General features: G+C 37.8%; 1 protein-coding gene across 1 annotated transcript; it reads left to right on the top strand.

Annotated features, from left to right (window-relative positions):
• Positions 1–1,251: 1,251 nt before the first annotated feature.
• NEIL3 (nei like DNA glycosylase 3) lies at positions 1,252–24,812 on the top strand. The gene is made up of 10 exons (XM_075149296.1): positions 1,252–1,368; positions 4,020–4,135; positions 9,095–9,229; positions 10,310–10,523; positions 11,736–11,810; positions 14,411–14,577; positions 17,674–17,843; positions 20,979–21,381; positions 23,258–23,435; positions 24,263–24,812. Exons 1-10 carry the CDS (start codon positions 1,252–1,254, stop codon positions 24,437–24,439), a joined length of 1,752 nt encoding a protein of 583 aa, XP_075005397.1. The 3' UTR covers positions 24,440–24,812.
• Positions 24,813–24,855: the final 43 nt, after the last annotated feature.

Below are 24,855 nucleotides of genomic sequence, written 5' to 3'. Positions count from 1 at the left end.
ACAGTAAGGCAGGACTCAAGGGCAGCAGAAAAATCAGCTTGAGTTTCACATACCATTTTGGAACATTGCTGATTTCTGCTCTCTGACTAGTGAGCTTAATTCTCTGGCTAATTATTGCCTTATTGTTTTAATTTAGAACGATCACAGCAAAAACATCACTGCAAAAAAGAAAGAAGAATACATTTGCAACAAAGGGTAGCACACCCTAACTGTAGTAGCACACCTGAATTCACAGTTTTATTTCAGCAAACATAATTACTTTAACCTGATTTAGCCACTTCCTTTCAGGAAAAAAAAAAAATTCTTCTAGGAATAAGACCCATTTTGACTGAACCCAGATAAAAGACTGGATATGGACTGTTTATGTAAGAACTAATATTAAGAGATTTCGATCAGGTCAGTATGCCTCACGAAGTGGACATTAGGGAATGGCGTCTAACCTTCAAATGCAAGTTCCCTCAATTTTCTTGACGTTCGTGGAGTTTATTACACCCATTCTTACTTCAAATGCAGCAGGGAAAGGAGCATTTTCCTTGTATAAACTTGGACTGACTGCAAAAACCTATTAAATATTGACTTTTTTAAGGCTGAAAATAACTTCTAATTGTGCATTAAGTAAGTCTTAAAAGAAGATGTACTTCCACGGCTGTTTTAGACAATACCAGGAAGCCTGCGACAGCTAATTAGGTATTTGAGGACACTGGAAGTTCACACGCAAGAACAAAATAAATAGGATATACCGTTTTTTCCCTGAAGGGTCTCACAAAACACAGCTTTTTGATTAACGTTGCCGCCCATGCAAAAGGTAGTCTAAGCTTAAACAGCAGCTAGCCGAGACTGGAAAAGAAACAGGGGGCGGGTTAGGCCAGGCCCGCCCCTCCGGCCTCCTCCAGGCTGGCGGCGGCCGTCCCTCCCCGCCCCCCTGAGGGGTGTCCGCCCCCCGGACACCCCTCACCCTGCCCCGCGGCTGGACCTCTCCAGCCCGCGGAGCCGTTAAGGGCAGATCAGGAGCGCCCGTGGGGTTTCTTTCTGTCAGTCTCGACCTGAACTCCCCCAGGGGCCGCGGGCGTCCCCCTGCAGCCATGACGGCCCCGTGGTAACGGCCCGGCGCTCACCAGGGCGGCCGGGCGGAGGCGGAGGCGGAGGCGGAGGCGGGGCGACCCCCGGGGCGGCAGCACCGCCCCCAAGCGAGCGGCAGATTTGAACGGAAGAGGCGGGCGGGCGCGGAGCGCTCGGCGGTGCTCTGCCGCCATGGTGGAGGGCCCGGGCTGCGCGCTCTACGCAGAGAGGCTGCGGGCGCGGGTGCGGCGGGGCCAGGCGGTGCGGAGCGCGCGGGGCAGCGCCCCCCCAGCCGGAGCCGGCGGCGCGGTGAGGGGCCGGCCCAGGCCGCCTCTCCTCAGGGGCCGGGCGGGGCCGGGGAGCGCAGAGCTGGAGCTCCTGGGCGTGGTAAACGCCGCCGGTCTTGGGGGAGAGGAAGCGAATCTCGGAGCCGTGAGGAGTCGGTGGGGTGCGGGGACGCGGGGCTGGGCGGCCTGGGCACAGAGCAGGAGGGTGGTGCGGCCAGCATGGCCTCCCCTCCCGCCCCCCGGCTGCGGCAGAGCTCCTGCGCCCCGGCTGCCGTCGTCTGGGGGGTCGTCTGTGGATACTGTCTTTATTCTTCCTTTAAATTAGAAAATGTTCTTGTCATCAACATAATAAATAAGCCTTAGCAGGTCGGAACTGTAAAGAGGTGCTGAAGCTATAGGAACATAGGAGTTTTTGGAAATAATGAGGGAAAGCTTTTAGAATCGCTTTTGTTCACTTAGGGTAAATTTTAAAATATCATTTAGCTTCAGGAAACCTATGATACAAGGAAAATTATAGTAACAGTTCCTAATTTTAATTTTTTCGTAATTTCATAAATCTTCACAAGTCTGAATGAAGCATGATGCGAGTAAGGTACACATTGGCCTGCAAAAAAGGAGCTTTTAATTCTATAACTTTTTTTTTTAAATCATTTTAATTAGATCAACTATTTAAATAAATAAAGAATGTGGCATCTGCTCTCAGTGTACATGGTATGTAATTTTTCTACTAGTTTTCATCCTTTCTGTTGGCAGCATAAAATAACTGACTAGTATAAAATTCTGACTGCAAGGGCTCACCTGATACCAAAGCGGTATGAGTTTAACTTAAAATATTTTTAAAGAACAAGTTAGTTTTCCATCTTGGTCACTTCTTAGTCTGATTTAGTTTAAACAAACCTGAGTGGCTTAAAACTAAAATAAACCTTGTTGCACACCAACTTCCTTTAATACTTTTATTGGAAGAGATGAACTGTTTACGTGAGAGTGAAATTTTGCTTTCTTTGTATTTTGATAATAGACAAAGTAAATGATGTTTATGTTATGCAAAAAACATTTTTGTTTTTCTACTTGACAGAATCATAACCATAAAACCCTCTAAATGTATATCATTTCAAGGTAATAATACAGTGGGAGATTGTATAGAGAGTAGCTCTGAAATTTCACTAACTAGCTGAAGCCTTGCTGATTTGCCAGAGTCGCTTTAATGCATATTTGCTGTGCAGTTGAGTGTTGTGATTGAATCAATAGTACATGTATCTGTGCCTTGCAGTTAGGGCTCTGATGACAGTGAATATACTGTTTGCAGGTTTCAGCAGGTTCTGAGGAACTTGAGGTGCTAGTTAGGGGGACCTTGACAGGCTGAGAAAAACGGGCTGGCAGAAACTTAAGTTCCACATTTGCAGGACTTGCAATGGCACAGGCCTGACTGCTGGTCAGATGGAAAATGGCTCCACAGAAAAAAAGGACCTAGGGTCCTATACCAGCTGAATCCAAGTCACTGGCGTGCCCTTCCAAGGAAGAGGGCCAGCCCTGTACTGGGTTGTGCTAACGACAGTGTAGCCAGCAGGCTGAGGAGAGTGATTCTTACCTCTGTTCAGCACTTGCAAGGCTGCATCTGGATTACTGTGTCCGGTTTTCGATTCCCCAGTAGGAAAAAGATAATAACATACTAGAGTGAGTCCTCTGGTATGATTCGCAAGCTGAAGCACATGATGCACAAGGAGAAGCTGATAGAACTGGGGTTTTGTTGCTCTCTTCAGCTACCTAAAAGGAAGGTATGGAGGAGACAGAGCTAGACTCTTGTCAGAGGTACATGGTAGGATGAGAGGCAGCAAATTCAGGCAACAATAGGAGAAATTCTGATTAGGTATTAGGAAAATTTTTCCATCACGACAATAGTGAAGCCCTAGAACAACGGCCCAGAGAGATCAGAGTCTCCATCCCTAGAGCTACTCTGAAGTTGACTGGACAAGGCCCTGGGCTGCCTGATCTAAGTCAGTCCTGCTTTGAGCTGGTGTTTGGACCAGATAACCTGTAGAGGACCCTTCTTATAATTTCAGTGGAGTTTCATGTGCTAAGCAAGAAAAGACTATTGCTTCAATCTGACAATTGTCTTTTTCTTGTCCTCTAGTAGTGTCCCACCTGCTGTTCAACATCTCCTGAGATTAGACTTTCAACTAGTAGGAAGAGAGAAATATCTCTGTGAGCTCAGTGGAGGCTTTTCTGTAATAGCATATGAAAGCATATTACTACCTTGAATAGAAACTCCAGCAAGAGGCATTTGGAGAAGGATGTAGGTCTGCAAATGGCAGAACTGACACTCTGACAAGTATTTAATATTCAAACTATACCTGTTCAGTTTACATCAGCCTGAAACTCTTATTGTGAATTCATGACTTGAAGGAAAAGGCATGAAATAACCTGATAAAAAAGATGTATTGTTTCAATTTGGAAAAGAACGAGCTAAGTTACGATAGCATTAGCAATAGTGACTGTCAGCTTCCTGGGTTAATAGTCTCATTGGTTTTGATAAAGCTGCTTAAGGAGAAAAGGTTTAATATTGTCCAAGTTGGAAAATTAGTTCATACAGTTACTTGCTGAATGTGTACTGATGCTGGAATCAAAGTAGTATAAACTCTGTTTTAATCTGTGTGTGTGTGTACTCATTTTCAGACTGCTGCAAGTGAACAGAGAACCTCTGGTCACGATTTCCTTGTCGGACATGTTTACAGGGGTGTGGAGACATTGGGAAAGGAACTTTTTATGTATTTTGATCAGAAAGCTTTGAGGTAAGAAGCAAGAAAAAGGCTTCCTATGTGTTCAGACTGTATGTATTCAGGAGCGGGGGATCACCTTGTTCTTCCTAGCGTCAGTTTCAGGGATCTGAAAGTTAGCGTTACGGAGAAACTTCTCAGCACCCCCTCTGCAGTGCTGGAAATACTGGATATAGTCATTTACATTTTCAGATAATTTATTGCTTTATTCTTAGTCTAAGATTCCCTGAAAAGGACAGTTACTCCTTGAAACACTTTGTTTCAAACAGGAAATTGCATTTTCTAGGGACAAAACTCAGAGAAGTGCATGCAGTTACAGTTACTTAATATCTTCCACTACAAACTGCAATTTCTTTTAACTTTCCTTAAGAAATTTAGACTGAAATTCTGTACTTAATTTTTAATGATTCAATTGCTCTGATAATAAACTCGTGAAAAAATTGCCAAACTTAAAATATTCCGTGTGTATAGATTTATGCTGCGTTTCTGTCTTTCTTTAAACAATATTAACAACTCCTTGGTTTGGAAGTATTATTTGAAATTTGGCAGATGAATGGTTTGGGTATCATAAATGTAACTCTCAACTTTCTAGTGAAACCATGTCTCCTAGACAAATGGTAAAACTGCCAAATTGTTTGTTCATGCTTTGCAGGGCTTATTAGGGGTTTGTTGGCATATTTAGGATTTTGTCATATGCTTTAACCCTTGGACATCTTCTTGTACTAGCCACCAAGGTTGTATTTGGAATCTAGTTTACTTTTTCTAGTTCAATATGCTCCTGTACTGCAAAGTCAACTAAAAATAAATCTAACCAAATGCTCAGTGTAATGGATTATTTAAAAACCCCCTCTCATTCTTTGTGGTAATTAGTATAGAATACATGAGTAAGGCCCTTCTATTTAATAGGTAAGGCTTGCATTTAATGCTTTTCTTTTACCCTTCTACTTGCAACATAATTCTAATCTTTCTACATCTTTAAAAGGGAAAACAACATTACTTCTACATTCATCGTAGTCCTCGTCACCTAGTGACTGATCTTGAACAAAGGTGTAAGGTCAGGATTTTTGTTCATTTAAAACTGATAATATCAACAAATACCTTACAATTCTGTGACATAATATTTTGCCAGTGGCACTGCTGTTGTAGGAGGGAGATGGAACTGAAAATGCTTGGCTGCAAGTACAACAGTTTACAGTGGTTGCATGCTGGATAAATAAAGGCAATGATGTATTAGTATTATATTATATTACCTGAGGTGATGTGTAGACTGATCTTTGGTAGCAGGTGCCTGCTGGTTATCAGATGTAGTGCTATATGCTTATTTCTGTTAGTGTTAGAGAAATGCAACTAGTCTTACAAGCACATACCAGTCTTTACATGACAATCATACAAGTAACTAGTAGGACAGGACTGCATATGTGTTTAAAGCTACCCATATTTGTGAAGGATAGGATTATGGTCCTAATCAGTTTCTCTTGCTTTGTATTGTGCTTTATTTAATAGAAACAGAGAAGAAAAAGCAGTTTTAAAAAAGAAAAAGATAAGTCAGTTATAAAGGAAGATTAAAAAAAAAAAGGCAGGGGAGGTAACTGATACAGTTGCTAGCCTTTTTAAATGACTATTGCATGTATTAGAAATTGATTGCAAAGCAAAGATAAGCAAAGAAGAAAATTATACAATAAGAAAACCTTGTTTCAACAGACTGAATTACATTATCAGAAGAAAAAAGCTATTACTAAGGAATGTAAGTAAGCACTTTGCAAAAGTTCTCTTCAAAGAGAAAGAAAATGTGGTCAAGTTCTAGTATGGAAAATATAATCTTTGACCCTGAAAGATCTTAAATAATTCTTAAGCTTTCTAGCCAATGCAATAACTTATTGTACTTAATGAAAACAACTTTCAGTTATTGTTTGATAATAAGCTTAAAAGTTTCATCAATTCATCAGTTATTGTAGCTCTAGAAACTGTATTTGGGAAGTCCCTTCAGTTATGTCACTTACTTGATTGGAAACATTGTAGAAGTTATGTACAGGAAAGGTGTCCTCTACACAGGAGGCAGATGTTACTTATTATCTGATAATGAAACTGATAATGAATGATATCTGATAATATCTTGTTTTAAAAATGTATGTTGTGCATCTTAAAGATGTTGAGGGGAGGTAGAGGAAGGCTTCAGAAAATGCATCTTACAGCAGTCTAAGATTGGCTGCCAGGATTGTTATTGGGAGACGAAATAAGGAATATGCCGTCAGAAGGTATATTATTTCTTTATTAAAGTTAACTCTCAAATGTAAGACTTTCTTGTCATGAGTATGGTTACTGATATACAGATTCTGTATCTGTACATAGTTTCTCAACATAACAAAACCAGCTTTTCTCGTCTGCTAAGATTACCTGTAAAAAGCTGGTAGTCATGCTGGAATAATGTTAGTCAGACATGTCTTATGAAAGACTGGGCCGTGAAGGGTCATTAGCTCATTTGGATTTTCTCCTGGGGGGGAATGGATTTTCTCAAGTGGGGAATGACTGCCTGGTGGGAGAAGATGACCTCACCCTGAAATTGTTTTATACAGTTTGGCTATTGCTTGCCTGACTTGCAAATGAGGAGGATACTTCTGAAGTGTTGCCATGTTGTGGATAGCAATTAGCAAATGAAGTTCAGTATATTTGCAATCCATGGTGGGCAGTAGAAACATTTTTTAGGACTACAAATGAGCAATGACACCTTCTGAAGAAATTAGTACTGCTTTTTGATGTCCATTTAAACAAGGACATTAAAGTCATTGAAGAAAGTCAAGGTTTTTTGGAAAATCTGAGGATTTTTTTTTTCAATTTTGCCTTGAAAGTCACTTAAATAATCAATGAAAATTGAAAAAAAATTCACTGATACTTGTGAATTGTGCAGGAGAGACTTGCATGGACTGCATGTTTTGCCATGGAAATGATACAGTTATGTGAGAGAGGTTTAGTTTCTGTAGTGTGCTATTAATGTAAATTTGGAGTGATAAATGCTTTAAAAAGTTGCTGAAAATTGATAATGCACATATGTTCTTGCATAACTGAAAACAGACAAAAATATTCTTAAGAAAGAGATAATTGTTGACTCCAAATCCCTTAAAGGAAAGACATCCACTCCCTTGATTGGAAATTACACCTTGGCCCTTAGAACTTGATAATGTGAATTGTCACCGTTTTTTACATCTCCATATAATAGTTCGACTGTGCTGCTACTAATACTTTATTTTTATCGGGAAAAATGTTTTAAATAAAAGCAGATCCTTACAATACTGTGTAGCACTAAATAATTCTAAAACTTCACCTTTTTACTTTAAAACAACAAAAAATCATCAACTTCTTACTACTAGCTATCATTGAGTAACAGATACTAGGTTTAATTAGCGTGGCTTTTCTATTTGTAATTAAAATGAGAAGATTTCTGTTTTGCCCTATTTCAGGACATCAAAGGTAATGAAACACATTGGAATGAAATTTTGTAAATTTCTTAAGGCTTTTGAATGTAAATGTGTAGCAATGACTCAGTTATTTTTTCTAGTCATGAACTGACAAGTCACTACTGTAGCTAATAGTTGTGATTCTTAATGCTCCTTTTAAACATATACTGGAGTTTGGTAAATGAAACCATCAGCTATTAATGTGAATGCTATTTCTTTAAAAAGAACTTTCTGGAAGCATTTAGTGCATTATCATTTGGTAGCAAGATGCAAGAGTTTGGTTTAAAAAAGAATTTGAGGAGGTTTAAAAAGAAATTTGACTAGTTAAGCCTGTGCAGTACTATTCATGGCACTTGAGACTTAGAAATGGCTATTGAAAATAAAAGCAGCTGAAATAACTATATCACCTGAACTGACTTGTAAGAAGAGAGTTTTGGAAAGACACAGGTTTTTAAAAATTGAAAAAAATTAATGAATAAATGCTATGAGGAAGTTACATAAAGAGTTGACTTTAAGACTGTGCTAATGAAATGTTGTCTTAACCTATCTGTAAATATTTAAAATGCCTAGAGGGGTTAAAAGGAAATATACACCTGATGTTGGGTTTCGTTGGTCATTTGTGTAGTTTAATCTGTTAAATCTTTTTGTAGCTACAAAATAATCCAACTTTTCTGATATACAAGGTATAGAAGTAGGACATTCCCTCTATCTTATGGTTTTTTAGGACTTGAATGTACCAGGTGAATTTGTAATAAACAAAATGTATGAGACCATAGTCAAACTTGTCCTTTGCTCAAGTATCCTAGCTCCCAGTAGAATATATTATAAAATGTGAGACCTCTTAAAGTATTAGTGATCTGTAGAAGGAATGCTTGAAAGAGTCTGTTCCACTCCTTTGCCATCTGTGCATTTTTCAGTTTATTTCTTTTATTAATTTTTAATTCACCTGCAGGTTTTGCCTTGGTTGTAGGCAAAGAAAAGCAGAAAACAACATATGGCAGATGTTAATTACTTTGTTTATGGCGTTAGTGGAAGTAGCTTTGATATGATAACAGTGTTGGCAATATGGGGACTGAAATCTTTCCTTTCATACCAGCTGACTTCTGCCTGATTTAACAGAAAATTGTCTGGTAAAGTAGCTTCATTTCTTTCAGCCTCCCTGAGGACTTAAGAACCTATGTTGGCAGACCAGCGTGTCAAGTGAAAAAATTCTAAGTGCGATACATCAGGAAAGTGTGTTACTTAATGATCAGGTTTGACTTCTGTATAATGAATTATGAAGACCACTGGAAAACTACTGTGTTTTGGATTGGTTTTGACTTGGGAAGGGTTCTTCTCTGGGAACTGAGCACTATGTAAGCAAGTAGTTTGTTGCCGTGTTACTCTTAATGACTAGAATTAATGTACATACATACTGACTTGGTTAGGTAAGAATAGTTCATAACTTCAAAAAATAGACTAGTGTAATGCTTGGAAACACTGTTAAGATAAAATACCCATAAGAACTCTCTTTCTCTCCGAGGATTCACTTCGGTATGAATGGTTCCATGTGCATTAATCCTGATGCAAGCAAAGACAGAAATGGAGCACTACCAGTTTTGGAGATACAGCTTACAGAGGATACTATTTGTTTTTTCGAGGTGACAGTAGAGTATAGGTAAAACAGAAACTAACCAAATTAAACACAGCTTGGTTTATTTCTTTTTGTAACATTCTTTTAAGAACATAGTGAAAAATCACACACAAATTGTTAAGTGCTTGGATGCCATCATAGACACAAAGAAACAAAACAAAACTTTCTAAACATATCATATTTATTGTTATGGTAATTTAATTTTGTTACTTTTTACCAGTTTACATACAGTTAAAGTAGTTCTATGCATAGTCTCATTAGATAGTGTCAAGACGGGGAATGAAAGTTGGATTTAATTCCGTCCTTAGACCTGAACGCTGAACCCCGTTGCTCCTTTAATTTCCACGCACAAGTCTCGCTTCCTTACAAGAATAAGGACCTGCGATGATTACTGGTGTCAAATTTTTATACTCCCAATGTTGTGTTTTTATTTTTGTTTTCTTTTTGGAAGCAAATTGGTATAATTGTTCTAATTGACATTAAGTGGATGTTTTTGTCCATCAGCATTGTACTTCTCACTGCTAATAAAAATAACATAGCAAGCTTGATTTCAAAGAATTTGAGGCTCTTGGGTGAAAAGGAGCATGTAAATTCAAGTAACATATATATGTATATTTAATATTACAAAACATAAAAGCTTATGTAAGCCTGAGACTTCTTGTACTGTATTATTTTCAAATGATTATGCTTAACCTAATAAAAGCAAGGTTTAAGAAAATATATCTTTTATTGACATGTTGTAACTACTGGACCATGTAACCATACAGTTAGTTATGTTTGACGGTCCAAAGACATGGTCCTTCCATGTTGGAAGCTGTTTTAAAGCAAGGACTGCCAATTATTTCTCAAACTAATATGAACAAAATAAGGATGATTTCTTGTATGTTGGACCAGATGCATATTCTATGCATGTATCATTAACCTATTTTTGGGAAGGGTGGTTAATGTAATTTCTGTGCCTGTTCCTGTCACTGGCATTTTCATGGTTTCTGTTATATGCATATAATGTTCTATGATACTTTCATGTATTGTTTTTAAAACCATACTGCTATATTAGCATATATGTAAAATAAAGATAAATTTTAATTTATTTTTCTCTTCCAGAAATGCAGCTGAGAGTGAGCGGAAAGTGAGAATGATGGAAAGCTTGGATGTCTGTTCTCCAAAGTTTAGCTTCTTAAGAGCAGAAAGTGAGATTAAGCAGCAGAAAACCCGCATGTTGTGTGATGTGTTACTGGATCAAGCAGTATTACCTGGAGTGGGAAATATCATAAAAAATGAAGCACTGTTTGACAGTGGTCTTCATCCAGCTGCTAAGGTGGGTGAAATGTCTCAAGATTGTTTTTAATGACACCAAAGCATTAAGAATGTAAATACTTGTTTATATAACATTTTGTCATCTTCTTACCTTTGTTTTATCATCTATCATTTCTTAAGTTATTCTAAGACATTAAATCAATGTTTTATCATTATAACTGGAGATATTTGTTTTGGCATTCCTTGGAACCTGTTGCTGCTACTCCTGCCTCACAGAGTGGACATATTTTGTGGGGCTAAGCCTTCTCTCTTACAACTTGAAACCTCTCCTTAGTAGGAAATTCATTTAACTTTCAAATCCTGACTTTGTCTGGCATCCTGTTGTGCTACCATTAAATTGTCAGCCTATAAATAAAGAAAAGTGAAAAGTGCTCAGGTTTTCTTTGTTCACTTACTACCCAAAATAGTTTATGTGGTAGAGTTGATTATTTTTGCAGCTGGTTCTTCCACTTCCTGTCCTGCTAGCTGGCATCATTTTCTTTTCTACCATTGTTTACCATACTTTTTTTGGTTAAGATTCTCAAGCATGCGTCTCGAAACTTTGGTTGAAAAGAAGTCTGATGTTTGCAAAACAGATTGAGATTACATAGAATGTAAAGGAAAGCTGGTGAAGGTAGTAACTGAAAGGTTTTTTAAACATAATATTTCTGAAAGTTCTTTGTAAGATCAGTCTGGATTTTTATTGTATCTGCAATGTGAGCTGGCAGAGGAAAAAAAATGTGACTTAAAATTTTGAATTCTTAACAAAAATGTGTTTGGTTGATACATCTCTCTAGTTGTGATGCCTTTGGCTCAAGTATTCTTCCTGAAGATCTCTCACAGGAAAGAGCCGCTGATGATAGGTAGGTCGTATCATAATCCATGAGGAAATTAAGAGGGAACTAAGTTGTTAACTCCATATGATTCCTGTGGTCAGGAACTCTTAGGTCAATATAGAGGAAAACAACTGAAATTTTTACCTAATGTTTCATGTGGATGAGGCAAAGTACATTGTTTTTTTGGTATTCACACAGTGAGTTTGTGTAGTATAGAATGTGAAAATGTTCTGTTTTACTAGGATGATATATATAATGTGAAGTCAGAGAATTATCATTACAGGAAGCAATACAATTCCACATCAGCTGAAGGTGTTCAAAATGCCCCTGCTTTATAGGTCTTTCTGCTGTTGTTCCTTATCAAAATATTCTAAAAATCATTCTTGTCTTATTTACAGGTTTGCCAACTGACAGATGAGCACATACGTCACTTAGTGAAAATGACACGCGATTTTACCCTGCTTTTTTATAAGGTATTGGCATATGTTTCTCAGAAACCTCCAGGCATGGACTCCGGCACATTAGCTGTATGTGATCATCTGGTGAAAACAGTAAAAAGATGCAACAGGACAAGTGTTTCCATGAGTGGGAATGTTGGTTTGTGTACTCCTCATTAATTGTGAATTGTCCAATGATGGAAAGGTGGGGGAGTCTAGACTGTAAGAACGTGCACAGCTTTGGCCCAGTTGCAGCAGAAGAGTTTGAGAGATGCTGCCTGAGGGCCAGTAGAGTTTTGCTGTGCATGCGCTGTAACATCACTCTGAACATGTCAGAATTCATGTAGGTTAAGCACACGCTTATATATAAGATAAGATAAAGGTCATTCTTCAAACTGGGAACTAGAGATTGCCCCAGGGAACTATGAAGGTAATTCATGTGGCTTCCTTTATGAAACTTGAAATAGCAAGTATATTTATTTGACTAAATAGATTGTAACTTCTAACAACTTTTTTTTCTAACTGAAACAACTTTTTTGGTTGCTAAAGTGAAATAAATTCAAGCTTCTCCCTACTGCCACAACTTCACTAGGATTTCATTTCTTCCCCTGTACACTCTATAATTCCTGGTTGCTCTTTAACTTTCCAAAATAGAAAAAGAGAGCATTTGACCTAATTCTTGTATGTTTTTCTTCTTTAAGCTGCATGCAGAGAAATGAACAGCAGCAGTGCAATTCTTGTCTGTTTCTCTTGGTATTCATGAAAGGCAAGGAGCTACTGCTGCTAAAAATTTTTTTTTTGGTAGGCTAGGAGGAGGGCACCTAACTTTCCTAATACTGTCTTTCAATCATAAAGGCTAAAAATGTAATTTGTTTAATAGTCTGCTTAAATGTCTGCTTTCCCCCAACCCACTGAAGAGTAGTTCAGTCTGTTGGCTAGGGAAATCTTTTCATTCTCCAAACTTCATAGTGAAGTCTACTAGTACAGATATAGCATCTAGTTCTGCAACAACTATAATTCTAGGAGATTTAAATGTGTCATGGACTTTTAGACTGACAATAAACAAAGAAGTTAAACTTTCTGTAGCTTAGTTTAGCCATTTTCAAAACTTCTATAATCTATACTTAGGAAGTATTTGCTAGTCAAGTGCTTTTAAAGGGGAGCTAGCCCCCTCCCCAAGTCTCTTTAAGATAAAAACATAACAAAAATAGGTTAATAAGAGAGGTAGTGCTTGATCATTTTTTATAGACCGTTACAGAACGTTTGCAGTAATCGTACTATATCATTTGTAGTAACACCTTACAGATGCAAAGATGAGGAATCTTGTTTGTGTAGAAAGCTGTTGCTTCTGTTTGGTTTTTAAATAACTGGATGGGAGGAAACTACTAATAAGAAACTATCTGTAAACCTTGAGGAAGAATCTTGAGGAGAAAGCAAACTGTTTGTGAATATTTGTGCAAATATATATTAGTAATTCCTTCTGACTGAATTACTGGATTGTACTGGAAAAAGCATTCTCATTCAGGAAGGCTGATGAATAAGAGCACAGCAGAAGCAAATATGCTCAAAGACATTTGTATTTTGGGAAAACTCCAAGGGTCTTCATGCATTATGGAGCTAGAGCTATTGAATCCTGCCAGAGCTGGGCTGGTATTGCTGGGCCAGCTGTGGTATCATTTGAACTGTGCCCAAGGATCTGCATTTGTAGCGCAGAAACTCATGTGGCTCTGCAGACCTGGCTGCATCTCTACTGGGCTTTTCTTCGTTTTGTTTTTTTTTGTTTTTCTGCAGTTTTAGGTGGGGTATGTCTATGCTGACTCCACGTGAATTGTCTCATGAAATGTGCCTGCTTGTCAGCCCTCTGGAGGCTCTTTAGGTCACTGTGCCCTTTGGGCTTGTACTGTACTTAATTTAATATGACTTTCTGCCAGGATCTGGGGAGCTCGCCAGAGTGCCAAGTGGCTTTTCATGAGCCAACTTGTCTGGCATGGCCAGTGCTAAGATGAAACTGAGCAACTTTACTAGGTGCTACCCCACTCCTAGAGAATCTCTGGAATATTTCTGCATTGCGCAGTTCTTTAGGTTTTGGGAAGGTTGATTAACCCAGATTGTAGCATCAGGTCTGAGCTGGCTCTGCGGTGTGTTTTTGGTTCTTTTTGGGGTGAGGGAAGGTGTTGTTGGTTTTGTTGTTGGTGTTTTATGTTTGGTTTACTTTTGTTTTCTATGCTGCATTGATTGGAGCTCATCAGCTCTTTAAGAACATTCCTGCAGGTGCCAGGTCAACGATGACTGGTGCTGAATCAGAGCTAGCTGGTGGAGCTGAACTCAGGGGGTCCCTAGCATATATTTGCTTGTGCCTGCTAGTATGTGTTTTTGTCTTGTGTCTTTTATTTTATATAATAGTGTCTGGAGAATTCCAGACACTATTATACCTGATTTAAAGTCAATTCATTTCATAAAAGAATATGAAATACAGATGATAGCCTTTATGAGTGTGCCTTAAATAACTTTATGTAGTCATTGAGCTGTCAGTTTACGTAGGGTTTTCTTACTATAGCTTCAGTTGAACTGTAGAGGGACTGACATAAAATTTATACTGGGTATCTAACTTGGGTTTTAAACACGTTCTGTTTTAGTGCCGCAAAACTGGGTCTGCACTCTACAAACACTACAAAGTATACAAGCGCCCAACCTGTGGTCAGTGCAATGGGAAGATCACCGTGTGTCGTTTAGGAGAGAATAACAGGATGACTTACTTCTGCTCTCGATGTCAAAAGGCAGATCCCCAGCTTGTCAATGTTAGGTATGATGGTAACTTTATAACACTTTTAAGCATTGCTGTCCTCAAAGTGCTGTTACAATAAGAGGACATCACTTCTCAAGTAGAATGGATCCTTATGCATTTTGTATCTAAATTCACTTGACTTTGCAAAAGAAAAATGTTTTGGCCATTGGTATTTAAAAACGCTTAAAAGCTTTGATTCTTTAATACTATTTCTTTCAAAGGCCCTGTCTGTTATGATGGGGCTATTACTCTAATCAAATATAGGAATTATAAAACAATTCAGAGTACTCAAAATTAGTCAATGCTTCTGGAAAAATTGCCCTTTGTTCTTGGTGTTATCAACATAATAGGCTTGGATGTTTACACACAACTGAAGGAAGGTAGGAGTTTGTGTCTCTCTTTCTTTTCATAGGATAACCCCTTCAGTCCTGGAATATCTAAATAGCTGTGCATTTATGCAACTTTGTTCTGGCATAGAGTTACACTGAGGAAAACTAAAACTTAGGTAAATTCAGAGTGCAGCAAATATTGTAGGGCTTAGGGTTTTTTCTTCCTCCTGATTGGATTTGGAAAGCTTTTACTACAGGTGTGCCACAGAGATACTTTCAGTTCCACATAAATTGTGCTAGCAGCAGCTTTCCTCCTTTTATTTTAGAAAAGCACAAAATGCATTTGATATCACAAAGGGTCGAAAGGTAACAGTTCCAAAAGCACCTAAGTTATTCTTGAAAATTTTCATCTGAGGCTTCAGAATCTTGCCTTTTTATACTGAGCTCTGTCAATCTAATAAAAGATACTGCTTCGCTTTGCAAACTTTGCCTTCATTAGTGTGTGTGTGTGTATATATATATTTTTAGATAAGATTTACAGAACACACAAATCCCTCTCCCACCTCCAACCTTCTTTCAAGATTCAGATGGCTGAAGGGATTTTGGTTAAAGCTTAAAAATCGCCTTTGAGTACAGATCAAATATAGAAAATTCCAGCATGGAAGATAAATATTTCACATCCTGATAACCCCAATCTGCTGTATTTTCAGAAAGTAGTAATGAGAAATATTTTACAGAAAGGTAGGAAGACAGCAGTGTTCCGTTGAGTTAGATAACTAGAAAATGATGCAAGGAAAAAAAAAATCTCTTTCTCTCTCTGTGCTAGAACAAGTAGTGGTTTGGGGTTTTCTCGGGTGTTTTTTTGTTGATTCTGTTTTTTTTTTGTTTTGTTTTTGTTTTGTGTTTTTTTTTTAAAAACAAATAATTAAACAATGGTATATTCCAGTGAAAAACATGGTAATGGTAGCTATAAAATAAAGAGGTTATTTCTTGTGCTGTCCTCATCCTAATGGTCAGGTCTTTGTGTTCTACTGTTTTGTTTTCTATTATGCAGTAACTGTTACCAAATAAATGTATGCTTAGCTCAAGTGGTTTATCTGCCATTGCAGACTTTTCACATTTGAAGACTGAAAGGAGCCCCTGTGCTCAGCCTGACTTGCTACAGATCATAAACTGTAGAATTTAACCCAGTGGTTCTTGGGTCAAGTCAAATAGGTTATGATTTTGCTCAACTGAAAAAAATGAAGAAAATACCCATTATCATCTACCTCATCAAATTCAAATGTGCCTTGAATCTTTAAAATACACTTTCCCCCCGTATTTCATGTTCCAAAATGGGGGGGCGGGGAACGACACAACAGACGGACTGGGAGGATGACACGGAATTAAAGTCCAAAGCATGACATGCTGAATATGTTCAATCTAGTAACGCATCTTTCGTAGCTGAGTGGAATAACTGATCTAATAATGTGAAAATACCCATTTTTAACACTTCTAGTTCGTCTGTTTTGTTATCTAGCCACAGTATTTTGGTGAATGCTACTGTAATGTCTGTTCTACCTCTTAACAGCACAGGATCTCTGGTCTGTCAGCAGTTCTCATTATGCTCCTTAGTTTTCCTGTTGTGGAAGAGATGTGGTAGTTAGTGGATATCGCTACCATTATTTTAGAAATCTAGACTGTTAAGGAGAGTGTAATTATGGAATAAGCGGTAGGTCGAAGGAGTGTCACAACAGTTCCCAAATACAGCATTTGCATTATTAATTGAAGTGCTTAAATTCTTAGGATTAAAAAAAAGTCTCCAAAAAGTACATAATTCCACAAAAACTACGGAGAAAAACACTTGATGACTTGTCAACCATAGTACTTAAAAATTTACATACATATCTTACTGAACAGGTAAGTTCAAGTTACATTTAACATGCTAACAATGTTCGGATACTATGACAAAATTAGTCCTTGGTAACATGTAGTGACTGTAAAATAGTAACTATGATTCTAAATCAGGGTATCAATATAGGAGGTATTATAATTTACAGAAAAATAAATAAAATTAAATCTATAGAGGTGTCTGGAGTACAGCTTTGGCTCACCAGTCACAGCTGGAACATTCCTGAACTCTTTCTGATGAGGAGGAAAAAAGCACCAAAAAAAAAAAAAAGAAAATCCTTAATTCTGAACAGGCTCCTAAATGTTAAAAGGCTTTCCAGCAAATGGTGCCACACAAGAAAGACTTTCTAACTTTTACGGTTTTCAGTTCTGTTGGCTGTTAGGATAACAAGGTGGTCTAATTGTTACCATTTAAATGAGAGCAAAACAATTTGTTTGCTAGATAGTGTGATTTTCTGTAGTCTGGCTTCTGAACAGTTCTTCATCCAGTAATGCATTTGTTAGTAAGCATTCTGTACAAGGGATGGGGGAAGAGTACTGAAACAGTCTTCCTTTCTCGCCAAGTTTCTTGCTGCAGTACTTGAAAATGGTAGGGAATTTGAAAGAGGCTGGGGCATTGTGCTGGAGAGCACATCAGTTAATTAGCTTTCTGTCCATTTTTGTTTAAATATTTTTATTTGTATTACTTCTGCAGCATTGGGAAAGATTTGCCCCTGAGGTAAAGAAGAAAAAAAAAATCAAACTCTAACCATGACATGCTGTCCAAGCTATAATAGGCAGGCATAACACTGTGTAATACTTGTTCCCTAGCCCTGTGCCTCCCTGCACATAGTGGTGTAAGGCAATTTGTAGAAGAAACGTCACAAAAGACTAACATCATTCTTTTGTTTCACAGCAAACTGCCAACTAGAAATAGCCTAATTGGCTGGGCATATGGCAGGGGGTCATGTTCTAATGAACGTGTAGCTCAGAAATCTGAAGAGGAGTGGACGTGTATGCGCTGTACCCTAATAAACAAGCCTTCTGCTGAAACTTGTGATGCCTGTTTGATTTCAAGGCCTGAAGGTATTGAAAGGTTGTCTGGAATCTGTACTGGGAAAGGGGGAAGGACTGTAATTTTGATGCAGTTTTTACAACTGTAGAAGTGTAGAAGTGTCTCATTGTGAATCGTATTTATATAACTTTAACTAACTTAAGGTCAGATTTTGTGGAAATCTTGCATGGACAATCATGGAAACTGTCTTGTCTTAAACCCTAAAAGTGTCTTGTCTTCCATCTTTGTGTGCAGGTGAGATTCTATCCACAAGCCTCTGCAGTGACCCTTTGTTTTTATGGGGACAAGGAGTGACGCAAAACACCATTCTTTCAACTCTCCTTAAAATCATTAGAAGCTTGCAACATATGTCTGATAGAGGGGGCAGAAAAGTAATTATCGTTCTTTCACATGGACAAAGGCAATATATTTTGGTACCCTTTCCAAAAGGATGTCGGGTTTCTCAGGGGGCTAGGTTTTCTCCTTCAAGTTCAGAGTAAGGATAATTCTGGACTTCTTACCTAAATTTGTTGTTTGTCTCTTACTGGAGCTTTTAATGCTGCTATCTAGATCTGGTTGGCAGAAGCAGCTGTGAATGAGACCTAGAAAGGGACAGGAAGATGGAATGAGTAACATGCTAGCTTCTCTCCAGATTTCTTTGTGGAAATTTGGATATTGAGAAGGGATGAGTGAGGTAATGGACAGACTTTCCACTGAGACCTGTTTTCTATGTGAAGAGGAGCTTTGTATTCTTTTTCACTTTCTGTAGAAAAAGTGAGTAAATTACTCTGTGGAGGCATTTACAGGAAGTTATTTGGATCAAGACTTGCTCTGAAACATTTTGAATTGCTAACATATATTCCAAGAAACAAAGTCTAGAGGTATGCATGTGTGTAGCTTTTTAGGGATAAAGCTAATTCTATAACAATTCCACATTGAAACTTTTATACCTCAAAAACTAATACTCCACTTACTTCACGTTGTGAGTGAATTATTCAATGAAGTGGCTGAAATCTGCACGCAACAACTTATTTCTTTATCCTTCTAGCTCCAGTGCTGCAAAACTGAAAGAAAAGATGTTTGTAAACAATATACAGGCTTTTTGTATCTGAGAAGAATTAATGTTTTTACGTAGGCTCCAGGACCTATTGTTAAAGTTATTTATTTAACTATATGACTCAAAGTATATATGCTGAAATCGGAATTAAAGATCACATTCTCATAGCTTTTGATGGTACTTTGAGCTATACTTTCCAAAGTGCCCCCAAATTCCCAGCCGGTGAAGAAGAGACTTTATGATACTGATCTTGGTTCTTATAAAATAAGTTCCAATGCTTTTTTAAAGTATTGCTTCATTCTAGTTATTCCTTTTATGAATGGAGTGATGTGTGTGAAACTCTTATCTTACACTAGCTAAAGTCCATTTCTTCAGGCCAGGAATCAATAAAAGTATGTCTTTGTGCCTTACATGATACTTGTTGCCAGCAGAGGCTGATCTTGCATAATTCTTCTGCAAAATCAGTGCAAGAAACCTGAAAGCTTGCATCTGTCCACAGACTCACATTTACCAACTAACATTTATCCTGGAATTAATACTGTCAGTTGGACCTTAAGATAAATAACGGCATGTGCACAAATGCTTTATTTTAAGCTTTGTAACAAAATCCTGTTCCTTCTCCTGTACTTCCAAGTTTCACTTGTTTAACTATATGCCATTACTGAAAACAGGCCTGGAATTTGAAGGTGTGTTAGACTTGGTGGAATACTGTTATAAAAATTCTTTTTTAAAAAAATAAGTCTTATTTTTGCATCACAGGAGTGGTATTTGAGATTTTTTTTAAACATGGTTTTGCTTACCTCTCTGTTTTCAGACTTTAAGATTCCCTTGCCTGCTCACTTTGTTCCTTTTTTTGTCTTCTATGTTGTTTCTAAAATTAACTACTGTCAGCAGAAACGTTTGAATTTTTGAGGACAGAATACTTGGTATGTAAATTTAGCTGCTGGCCATACAGCCAAAATAATTCAGTCTGTAGACAGAGATAACTATTTACCATTACATCTCAATTTCCTTGCTCCTTTGCTAAGTACAAGGCCAAGTTCCTATTCTTTCTTAAACAAATCTGAATGCACTGGGACCAGTGTGTTTCACTATGCAGCAGTGGCAAAATGGAAGGAGCCTAGAAACAAGTATTGTTCAGAGTAAACTGTAGGGAGTCTTATTTTGTTTCTGAGTGAGAATGCCTTTGGAGAGAGTGTGCCCTTGTGTATGTCTTATCTACCCATTTTTCTTCTGATTAATTCCCTCTTCCTTGTATGGAGGGAAGATGTACGAGCAAGACACTTGCTGGAGATGGTAGAAAAGAAAGGACTCTGTTCTTGAACACTATGGCTTCACAGCTGCTTAACAAAGATTGCACATAGGGACCCCACAAGGTTTTTTCACCCTTTTCTCAGGAAAGATTACCTACAGACTCCTTATTTATTAAACTGGCATTAATAAATTATGCCCACTCTTTTGGAATGATTATTGACCACTAGGCGGGCCTCTGATTCTGTGAAGAAACATACTGTTGTTCATGTCAGGAAATAAATATGAAGTAAATGTCTGAACTACTTGCTTCTGAAGCTTCTTACAGTAAGGGATCGATAAGTTTAGATGCGCACAATGTTTGGAAAGGACAGGAACCCTGAAAGCACTAGAAAACCCAACAAATGAATATTCCTTTTTGTGTCAATAGTAAAACAATACTTTAAAAATGGATAATGTGTTGCTGCTGGAGGTACCATACGCTGTGATCTCTCAGTGCTGGGGTTGTAAAAGGTTATTTTGAAAAATTTAAATATTTTAATCCCTGTACTTGGGCCAAATTCAATTTTGTATGGTTAATTCTCCAATAGATTTCATTTACAGAGTACTATTCAGATCTGGTCCTATTCAAGCAATAGTAATATTATCTTGAAACACATGTTGTACGTGACTCCAAAAGTGCATGAGCTTTTTTATTGTAAGAAATTTGATACTGTATCTAATCTGTGACAGGTTTTGAGATCTTCCAAGATGGTATGGTAAATTTACTCTTTCACTCCCTGTATGATGACTTATGAATACAGATATGATGTATCACTCTACACAGATGTATTATAACCAATAACTTATTTTTCCTTAGTTCCAAAGACAGAGAATGTTGAAGATCCTGCAGCCTTTAACATAAACTTAATGAAGTACCCTTGTAATGATTTCAGAAAACCAAGCACAGAAATAAAGATCAATAGGAAAGCTGCATTTGGAACTACAACTCTTGTCCTAACAGATCTTGGTAGCAAAGCTGTTTTGAGAAATGATACCCAAATATCCGATGGACACTCTCGATGTGTTTCTCCAAAAAGCAGTTGTAATCAAATCCGAAAAAATGTCTACCAGTCAGGGGGAAGCACAGACAAGGATTGTTCAGCACACGTAAATGCTATGGCTTTGTCCTCCTGTCAGCAACCTCTCGCTTTCAAACACGTACAGAAGAAACAGAAAACTGATCATGTCCCCTCTGTTCACCAATATAATATAGCAATCAGGTATGTATTCTAAAATGTAAACAAGTCTTTTTATAATCCCATAAATCAACTTTATCCGTGAAGACTAATGGAATACTGTGCTGTTTGGGTTCAGACACTGTTGTCTTTGGATTTCTGCCAGAGGTAACTTATTCTTGGGTAACTAAAATTACACTCAGATTTCAAAAGCACTGAATGACCTAGGCTGTCACTGGAGAAGTCCTGATTTTGGCATCTGGCCAGTACTGCTGTTAACTAAACAGCTGTTGACAGTTCAGCTATTTCCATGGAATAGGACAGTATAGCACTAATAGGTCAACAAGCACAGTTCTACCTAAGGAGTTGTCTGATCTTAGCACTGTAGTTGCGATCTGCTTAGAGACATCTTGAAGCCATTGTGAAAGATGATGAAAAGAAAGTAGCCGAATGAATATATTCTAATTAAAGTTATTTGTCAGCTAGCAATTTTCAACATTCTTCCATGATATGAAGATCTGTACAGGTACCTTGATGAACCTCCCATCACTATTTTCTCTTAACTTTGCTCCCCATCCTATATGCAACTACTTCAACGCTCTACCCATCCTGAATTTTTATTTACACAGCCCTATTCAGACACATCCATTGCCTAATTAAGAGAAATGTGAGAACCTATTAGGGCTGTCAAGGAAAAGTTGGGCAGCCATACACAACAGTAATGGGAGTGCAAGATAGATGTCACTTGCAGTGGTAAATTATGCAGGGTGAATGTTAAATATTAATGATATGCTACAAAATTCTTGGTTGTGTGTCTGTTCTGAAATACAGAAATTATTTCATGCATTGTTGAAGCACCAGTTTTGAAACAGGATCTCACTGGCTAGCCAGGTTATGCTGTATGAATATACTTTCTCCTTGCTGTCTCAGTAGAGAACTACGGAGAACTGAGGATGTAGGCAGGATAATTGAGAATACAGAGGAGTGCAAAGAAGAAATGAGACAGTATCAATCATGATAACAGGTAGTTACAGCAAGTCATCAACTTAAACATTTAAAAAAACCCCCAAAAACAACAAAATCCAAACACTTCGTAACAAAAACCAAATTTGCTGTTTTTTTTTTCTTTTGTTTTAATGAGGTTGTTGGAAGAAAACTGATGTCTGCAGGACTGCAATGTTCCAGACATAAAAGAGAATATAAAATTCCTAAGCTGATAATTTAACAAGAATGAATTAATTAATCTTTTTTCACTAAAGTTTCATCACTGCTCTTCTGCTCTATAAATATATTGGACAGATACGTTTCAGAGTATTAATCTTTTTCATGTTACCGTTTTTAAATAAAGCCTTGTGTATTGCATTCAGATAATCTCCAACTATCTCAATCATGAGGAAGAAAGAAAGAAACTATCCCATTCAGAGAACACTGTTCTATCCCCTCAGTTGGATTACTTCTTGTCCGAATACAATTTGGAGCATTACTGTAACTTTTTAGTAAAGAGGGTGGGAGTCTGTTCTGTGAAGCATACAAATACCTTCAACCTGGAGTAATTACTTGGTATTGGTCTTTTTCCGATATTCTTTAGAATATGTTGGAATTCGGGGTGCGCAGTATAATAGCGGTGGTAATATTTGTTTTGTTTTGTAGATTAATTTGAGTACTTTGAAATAATTTAAAACATGGGCTAAAGCTGGGGAAAACTGGTATAATACCTGCAAGAAAAGCACAGTGTCTTGTGTATTCACTACTAGCAATCATTCAGCTTTAAAGGCGCAATAGAAAAGTATATTCTCTGGCTGTCATTGTGTGTGACAGAAACTGAGTGAGCTGTTGTAATGGTGGGAGAGGGTTCTTTGGCTGTGGTGTTGGTAATCCCTTAAACATTATGCAGGAGTCATTTTGTAACCTGTCATTACAGCACACCTCAAGCTAATATGACAGATGATATTCGTATGTCAAGCCGAATGGGCCATCCTCGCTGCAGTAAACACAGCCGTCTCTGCAGCCTCAGAGTTGTGAAAAAGGACGGAGAAAACAAGGGCAGGCAGTTTTATACCTGTCCTCTACCCAGAGAAACTCGCTGTGACTACTTTCAAGTAGGTATAAGACTACAGGGCCTGTTTTCTAATAAGCACTTGTTCCTCCAGCCTCCTTGCCCCAGTAATCTGTAATTGTGGACAGATATGATCCCTTTAAAGTTCGAAGTAATTTTAAATACTTTTGCACACTGAATTGAAACTAAGAGCATAATAGTAGTTATAAACTGAGTTTTAGTTACTTCTCTTACTACTGAGAAAGCATCTGCTTGTGCAAATGCTCTTAATCTGCTTCTGTGTGATGTAGAACAGATGCATAGCAGAAATGTTGATTTGAAGAGACGTACAAGTCGTTTAGTTCAGCCTCTTGCTTGAAGAAGGACTATGGCAAACTCGAGATCTAGACATCAGCCATGTTTCTGTCTATCCAAAATCCTGAAAACCTCCAGGGATAAAGATTCTGTAATCTGCTTGGGCAACTGCTCCTGCTGCTGCACTAATACCTAACCTGACCTCCCTAGCTGCACCTGGTGGCCATTGCTCCTTGCTGTGAGTGTATGTGACCGAGAAGAGTTTGACTCAGTCACCTACCACCAGGTCGTTAATAGATGAACTCAAGACAGTCATGACTATAATGCCTTAATTTGAAGAAAACTATGTGTTAACAGCAATTAAAGTTACACTAGTTAAAGTGCGTGCAGTTACAATTAATGTTAAAAAAAAAAATCTAAAATCGGTGATCACAAAAGAGATCAAACTATCTTTACCAGGAAGAGTTTCTTCTAGGGCCTCCGCTGTAGATCTGTTTCTATTGCCAATTTTAAAATAAGGAATTCGTAGCCATCACATATGCTAAAACTGTGCCTAAAACCTGCTTCTTTTGGCAGTGGGCTGACTTGAATTTTCCATTTTGTAACCATGGCAAGCGATGTGTTATGAAGACTGTGTTGAAGATTGGTCCCAATAATGGAAAGAACTTTTTTGTGTGCCCTCTTGGGAAGGAAAAACAGTGTGGCTTTTTCCAATGGGCAGAAAATGGGCCAGGTATGCAGGTTGTTCCTTGATGTCAATGTTATAGTTATCTGCTCCTCAGGATGTCTCAAGTGCATACAACTTTCCTAGTCATTTCTGGTTTGTTTTTGTTTTGTCTTTTTCCCTGTTCACTGGTTAATTAGTAAAATAGCTCCAACAATGTAAAGAACTGGAAAGAGTAATTTTACATAGTCCTATAAAAAATAAACACTGCTTGTAAGCTGCATACTATTTTGAAATAAACATCTAACTTGCAATATATTGCAACATACTGTTATATTTCTAATAAAAAAATTGAACTGTTTTCTTTTTTTCATGTAAATGTCACTGAAGTTTGACAGCACTGCATACTTTCAAGCATATGTGATTTATAGAATGGATAACAATCTAAGTTAGTATTTTAAATTGGTAAACTTTTTCATAAGTGTAAACATGTATTTAATAAAAG

This window comes from Calonectris borealis, chromosome 4 (assembly GCF_964195595.1).
Source record: "Calonectris borealis chromosome 4, bCalBor7.hap1.2, whole genome shotgun sequence".
Classification (NCBI taxonomy): Eukaryota; Metazoa; Chordata; class Aves; order Procellariiformes; family Procellariidae; genus Calonectris; species Calonectris borealis.
Note: the sequence above shows the minus strand (reverse complement) of the source record. Positions and strands in the feature narration are given on the sequence as shown.

Bases quoted from the DNA above. Each gene is read 5' to 3' on its own strand.
- NEIL3 (XM_075149296.1), top strand. From the start codon at position 1,252: ATGGTGGAGGGCCCGGGCTGCGCGCTCTACGCAGAGAGGCTGCGGGCG. The intron at 1,369-4,019 runs GTGAGGGGCCGG...ACTCATTTTCAG, and splicing joins CAGCCGGAGCCGGCGGCGCG to ACTGCTGCAAGTGAACAGAG. The intron at 9,230-10,309 runs GTAAAACAGAAA...TTTCTCTTCCAG, and splicing joins GAGGTGACAGTAGAGTATAG to AAATGCAGCTGAGAGTGAGC.